General features: G+C 46.5%; 1 protein-coding gene across 2 annotated transcripts in view; it reads right to left on the reverse strand.

Annotated features, from left to right (window-relative positions):
- Positions 1-7,359, reverse strand: part of GPATCH2L (G-patch domain containing 2 like) — a 75,799-nt gene that overhangs the window by 54,143 nt on the left and 14,297 nt on the right. For both annotated transcript variants that reach the window (XM_045287928.1, XM_045287927.1), the window contains exon 3: positions 3,416-3,480. In XM_045287928.1, coding sequence (XP_045143863.1) covers positions 3,416-3,480 — 65 coding nt within the window. The remainder of the gene's footprint in view (positions 1-3,415; positions 3,481-7,359) is intronic.

Consider the following 7,359-nt stretch of genomic DNA (forward strand, 5'->3'; position numbering starts at 1 on the left):
TATCTCAACCGTACAATTGTGCATTACTGAACCCAGAGGTAGTATTACTGAACTCGTAGGAGTAATCAGCGGGTGGGGGCTGGTTCCCTCACCCTCCGTCCGAGCAATTTTATTTAATACTACAACCTCCTCCCTTGGAAAGTGTTCAAGGAAAAGACACACAGCCACAAACCAGTGTGTGATATCGGGGACAGGAAAGCAGGAGGTGCAGGCAGCCACAAGAACAGAGAGACTAAGGCAGAGATGCCTGTCTGCCTGCCTGCCCACCCGCCCAAGCGCAGTCTGCCAGCCAGAATTCCTTCAGGAAACAGATGGCACATTTAAATGGGGTAATTGAGGAGACTTTAATGGAGTGACTATTTACAAAGGGATCGACATCATTAAGAGAAACCAATAAGGGGTGATGCAGCACCCTGAAGCAGCAGGGAGTCTTTACCCTTCCTAGGCCTGAGGGCCCAGGGAAGACAGGGAAGACAGGAAGGGTGGGCTGGAGCTAGCTGGGCCCTCAGCAGAGGATCCCAATCGGCAGCCAATGGAAAGGGAACAGGGGACTGGCCCAAACCAATGTGGCCGACAACAGAATTGGCTGGGACTTCACTCCCTAAGCCCAAGCCCTGCCTTTTGCCAGGGGACTCTGCATGCTCTCCCAGGGTCTTCCCACCTAGGGCTTCCTTTAGAGAAGAGACTATTAGAGAAGACAGCATCCAAGAAAGGCGTTAAGTATACAACCGTGCTTTGGTCTCTTAGCGTGTGTCACCTCCAGCACGAGAAGCCCAAGCCTCAAATTGCTACTGACCCCTTGAGCCTAACTTGAAGCCCACAGACCCCTAAAGCCAGGTAAGCACAGTGAAGCCACTGTCAACCCACAGCCCCATCGTAAGGAAGAAATGGTGCTGGTGGCTAGCCACTGATATTTGGGGACTGTTAAGGGAGCCGTGGTGGTGTCGTGGTGATGAGTTTGGCTGCCAACCCCAAGAGCGGCAGTTAGAACCACCAGCTCCTCCACAGAGTGGGGGGGCTTTCTACTCCCATAAGGAGTTACACTCAGAAACCCACAGGGTCCTTCCGTCATACCATCACAAGCCAAACTTGACTAATACACCCGTCTCACCCACGGCCCTCCCTCCGTTCCTCTGCTGGTGCCTTCTACCGGCCACACCAAACAAAAAGCCGCTGAGAGCAAAAAGACCCACAGATGCAGCTCCTCACATGGACTTGGCACAGGGAAGAGTGGAAAGCAGCTCTAGGGGGCACAGGAGAACTGCGTTTTGGTGGGTGACCAGGCATCCTCAGAAAGGTGGGGCTGAGCTCAGAGACAGAGGCCAGCCTAAGCACAGGCAGGAAGCAGGAAAGAGCACCGGGCTGGGCAGCTCAGTCTCCCCACAAGCGGTGGGGCTCAAGCAGTGAAGGGGGCGGGGGCTACAGAGGATTTGCTGTCATTTTTCTTCATAAGCCATGGAATCCTTAATTACCGACAAGATATTCCCAAGGCCCCACATTTAATCTCCTGTAGGAGGCACATACCTTTTTCTAGTGGTTATGCGATAGGCTATGATCCACAAGGTCGGCAGTTCAAAACCACCCAGGGAGAAAGACAGGGCTTTCTACTCCCGTAAACAGTTACAGTCTCAGAAACCCACAGGGGCTGTTTTACCAGGTCCCGTAGGGTTGCTATGAGTCAGTACTGACTCGAGGGCAATGAGTTTGGTTTTCATTATACACCAAGAACTTTAATAAGGGTACACTAGGGAACTTCATAGCACTATAGTAAAGGTGAGGAAAAAATGAGCAAGCATCAATAACTCTGAATGGTATGGGCCAGTTTATTCATGGAAAGACCACCAGTTTTCCTGACATGAGAGCATAGACCACTAGCACCTGCCTGAGTAGACACCTGGAAGTTTCTAATGACACCTAGCTGGCTCTGAATCAGAGAGATACAAAGGTATTTCCACAACCCTCTGTTGAAGCAGAAAGCTCAGTAACTCCATGGGAATGAACCCTTCTCCGGTCTTGTAACCACTAGGCATGGATGAGATGCTCTCCCCACATCCGCTCACCAAACCAGGCTGGAGCCTGAATTTCAGTCCCAGAAGCCCTTCAGTTACTAGGGAGCCTGCCAGGATCAACCTACACATGGCCACTGTCTCTGTCCTACAATCACCTAACTCCCAGAGGAGATGCCTGGATCTCAGAGCTAGAAGACCCTCTGTAGATCTCCCAGAAATCCCTTTGTAGGGATTTGTTTTATTAGGGATTACTTAGAAGATATGAAATTGGTTTAGAAGAAATAGGAAAATGGACATGAGCAAATCAGATAAATAAAGTCACTGGAAAAACACCCCAAAAAGGCTGTTTACAATTCTTATTGGCACATAGTATGGCCCCAAGCAAGTCTATATGGAGTCTGGTGGCGTAGTGGTTATGCCCTGGCCTGTGACCCGCAAGGTCAGCAATTCAAAACCACCACCCACTCTGAGGGAGAAAGGCGGGGCTTTCTACTCTCGTAGAGAGGTAGAGTCTCAGAAACTCACAGGGATAGTTCTACCCTGCCCTATAGGGTCCCTATGAAGCGCCAATGACTCGATGGCATGAGTTTTGGTTTGGAAGCAAGTCTATAGGTGCCCTAGTGGCACAGGAGTTAAAGTTCTCAACTGCTAAGCAAAAGGTCAGTGGTTCAAACCCACTTGTCCACCCACAGGAGAAAGATAAGGCAGTCAGCTTCCGTACAGAGTGACTTCCCCGGGAACCCTAGGAAGCAGTTCTGCTCTGTCCTGTAGGGTCACAGTGAGTCAATCAACTCAGGGGCACTGGGTTTGGAAAGAAATCTACAGGACAAGAGTTTTGTAGAATGTCCTTGCACCAAGGTCAAGTTTCAAATAACTGTTTAGGGAGTAAAAGTGAAGTACTCCCTATCAACAGCCACCAGCTTTATTCACCAAGCTCTGGACTAACCTTTGGTAATTTCACTTCAGCAAGATTTGCATACACTATCTTCAGCCAGAATATTATAATGGGTTCACAAATGAGGTTATAGGAATAACTACCTTCTCCCTATGCCTTATCAACACCTAAAAAAAAAGAAAGGCCCACATGAGGATATCGGTTCCATCCTTGGTGCGGGCTCCCTGATCCATGTGTCTCAAAGGTTAAATGAACAGCATCAGATCATCTAAGGTGCTTGTGGAAAAGGCAAATTCCAGGAGGCAACTTTAGACTTAGCTGATGTTTGGGAGCTCCGGAACCTGCAGCCGTCAACCGTTTCCCAGGGAGTGAGCACGCCCATGTCCTGCATCTGGAGAATCGCTGACTCACTGGTGTCCCGTCCACCATCATCTGAGTCGGTCACTCCCATGATCATTGGCATCTCCCTATACCCACTGAACCTGTGACCTCTGGCTGAGATCAAGATTACCTTGCCGGCCTTCATCGTTGGTGAAGAGCCCAGTGTCACTGCTGCTACACACGCTGCTGGTTTCGCTGAAAAAGAGTCAAACATAAGAAACCTCATCAGCTCCAGTCAAAAACACAGCCCCAGATGTCCTTAAAGCTTTGTACCGAGAGGTCCCCTGTCAGCGTCCCTCAACTGCCCACAGGCACATGGGCCAATCAGATATGGATATTCCCACAGAAAGCCACTGAACAAACAAGTTTATTTTTCCTCCCAAATCAAAAGAAATGTAAGAGAATTCTAAAACTATGATTCATCATTTCAAGGTATTTAAAAAATATTTGAAATCGCTTTGCTAGTTTAGGACTAGAAAGCTGTTTATTATGGCTCAGAAAAAGGAATGTGAGCCTGGCAAGGGACATCACAGCCCACCACAAATTTGCAAATTTCTCAACGAAACATTTAAATATTGCCAACTACCAGTTTCAAATAAAGCTAATGAATTTAAAGCCATCTGGCACCTCTCAAGCTCTTTCCCCACTTAGTAAACAGCAAACACACACCAAAAAATAATAAATAAAATCTTTGAACAGGAAAAAAAAAGCAATGACAAAAACTATAGCATCTAAATGTAATCCTTTTCTTGATATCCAGCAAATGTAACAAAACTCCTTTTGAACAGGAGGAATTGAGGTTGAAAATAGAAAACCATAAAATAAGAGTTTTGCCCATAGAATTCAACCTCATCAGCTCCATTTTCCGAGCCATGGCTCACAGGTGACTTCCTTTCTTCGGCAGCTGTGTGACCCCAGCTAAACTTCTTAGACAAGTTTGAGTCGTCTGGCTCAAGAAGAGAAAACCAAACACTTGATCCTCTACAACAGGTGTCCTCAAACTGCAGCCTGCGGGCCACATGCGGCCCACCGAGGACATTTATCTGGCCCGTCGGGTGTTTTTGCCCCGTTTTGTTTTTTTACTTCAAAATAAGTTATGTGCAGTGTGCATAGGAATTTGTTCATAGTTTTTTTAAAAACTACAGTCTGGCCCTCCAACGGGTCTGAGGGACAGTGAACTGGCCCCCTGTTTAAAAAGTTTGAGGACCCCTGCTCTACAATATCAGTTGTCATTATTATTACAGTCTACGCAATATGCAATACTAGCCATTTTCTGGATTAGAGCAATTTCCTTCCAACCTAGTCGGTTTTTCAGACCTGTTCTAGAAGGCAGTGAAAACCCAAGTGGGGCAGCGACATTTCCACCAGGCCATAGAAAAGGGCTGGCTTCGCAAAAGCCCAGTCTACATTCTTGGATCAACCGGAAAATACTTTGTATTTTGCAACATTTCCAAAAGTCTTGCCAACACTACATTTTTAAAAGCTGGCTAAGTAAGTAACAAGTCTTTCCTCATTGGAGCTTTTTGAGTAGCAAACCCGAGGGGTGTTGCCACAGAGCCAATCAAATCGGCCCTCTTTCTGGGCAGGTGTTTTCCTCTGCATTACTAAATGGAAACAGAAGCCTAGCACTGCGTTCGGGTGAATCTAGCCCTGTGGTTCTCAACCTTCCTAATGCCATGACCCTTTAATGCAGTGACCCCCCCAACCATCAAATCATTTTCGTTACTACTTCATAACTGTCATTTTGCTACTGTTATGAATCGGGCGACCCCTGTGAAAGGGTCATTCAACCCCGAAAGGGGTCGCAACCCACAGGTTGAGAACGGCTGATCTAGCCTTTCCAACCAGCTCTGCAGTGAAATCCCAAAGACCTTCTCACCAACTACTGAATACTTCCGACATCTAAGTTCTAGGAACTCTGCGTGCTGACCTTCATGAGTCAGTTTTGTATTTTAGGGACTGCTGGAGAACTTCAGTGGTCTCACTCCATTCATCCAGTTTCTATTCTATCTCTTATGGACTTCATAATTTTCCTTCCATCTCTCCTCAAACATAAAGCAGATTTTATATTTTTAACCTGAGACCACAGAGTTGATTTTGACTTGTAGCAACCTTGCTGTACAGAACAGAACTGCTTTTCAGAGGCTGCCAATCTTTCCTGGAGCAGACAAGTCTCATCTTTCTCTCTCAGAATGGCAGGCAAGTTCAAACTGCTGACCTTGCAGTGAACAGCCCAATGTTTAATCCACTACATCATGAAGGCCCGTAACCTGAGTATTAAGGACAGGGAAGGGCCATGGGATAAAAACTCCACTCCACCATCAGGTTACAAAGGAGCCCTATGCTATGACTCAGCAGGTAAGTGCTTGGCTGAGCCCTCAGGGTGCAGTCCACCCACCAGCTCCCGGGAGGAAGACCTGATGGCTTGCTCTCAGAAGGAGTGCAGCCGAGGAAACTCCTCGGGGCAGTTAACTCTGTCCCATGGGGTCACTGTGAGTCGCAGTCAACTCAACAGCACCTAACCACAGTGACCATGTTACATGCTCTGTGGGTCAGTGGAGTCACATTGAGATAGAGGGGTAGCCAAACGATAGCCCATCACCTATTTTGTTATGGCCCACAAGCGAAGTAAGGATAGCTTTTACAGTTTTTAAATGTAAATTTTAAATGCAATTTTTTGCTAGAAAAAAAATTAAAAGGGAAAAAAAACTGGCACATAGAAAGGATCTAAAATTCAAATTTTAGTATCCATAAAGTTTGATGGGGACACAGTCATGCTCAATCATTTACATACTGTTTAGGATGGCCTGCCAACTACAACTGGAGAGCTGAATTGTTGCAACAACATATATGGCCCACCAAGGCGGAACGATTTACGATCTGATGCTTTGTAAAAGACTCTTGCCACGCCCAGCTCCCCATGCATTACCAGGTGCCCTCTGCAATGTCTATGCTCTTCCGGTGGAGTCGTTTTTCCTAGAGAAAGTACAAGTCACTTTATCACAAAGCCCATCTCCTTTCTCCATTCACTCCCAGCGACCTGTAGGCACTACCACCACTATCAGTTAGCCTGCTGTCCAGTGGGGGCTCGTGGGTTGCTGGGATACTAGAAGGTAAGCTGCTGATATTTCAGTAGGGCCCCCATGGTAGACAAGTGTCATCAGAGCTTCCAGACTCAGACAAACTAGGAGGGAGGGCCTGGAAACGTGCGTCCCATGAAACGCTTGTGATCAGCGGTCAAACGTTATTTGCTACAGCCCCGGAACAGGAGCCCCTCAGGTCGGCAGGCACTCAAATCACAACTGAGGAAGAGCTGCCTCCTCAAAATCGAGTTCGCTTGAATGACGTGGACAAAGTAGAGCTTTCAGGACCTGCACATTTGCTGTAGCATAGCATGACTCGAATTCAGAGGAAATCGCTGCAAACATCCATCAATATTCACAACATGGAACATATACAGGATGAATCTCGGAAAGTTGGAAATCATCAAAATGAAATGATACGCATAAAGCTCAGTATCAGGTATTAGTGAACTGAAAGGGTCCAATATTGGGCATTTTGAATAGGACGATCACATGCTTCACTATGCCTGCAATGACAAATTCAAGAGGAACCAGTATCATGTTCACTGTCGAAAAGAACATTTCAAGACTTTTGTTGAAAGACAACACCCTCAGAAAGAGGATAATATTCACATGCCAACAAGGAAGACTATTCAAATTTACGCGCCAATCACTAAAGCCAAAGATGAAGAAAATGAAGATTGTGACCAACTTTTTCACTCTGAAATTGATCAAACATGCGATTAAGATGCACAGATAATTACTGGTGACTGGAATAGGAAAGCTGGAAGCAAGGAAGAAAGATCAGCAGTTGAAAAATAATGGGCTTGGTGACAGCAATGACACCGGAAATTATATGATAGAATTTTGCAAAATGAATCAGCTATTCACTGGTCAGATGGAATACATGGGAAGCAAATCAAGTACATCTGTGGAAAGAGAGGAACTGGAGAAGCATATTATTGCCAGAGCAAGGTCAGGGGCTGATGGGAGAACACACCATCAACCGCTC

Source organism: Echinops telfairi, unplaced genomic scaffold (genome assembly GCF_000313985.2).
Source record: "Echinops telfairi isolate 266 unplaced genomic scaffold, ASM31398v2 ScPeMD7_18;HRSCAF=68, whole genome shotgun sequence".
Classification (NCBI taxonomy): Eukaryota; Metazoa; Chordata; class Mammalia; order Afrosoricida; family Tenrecidae; genus Echinops; species Echinops telfairi.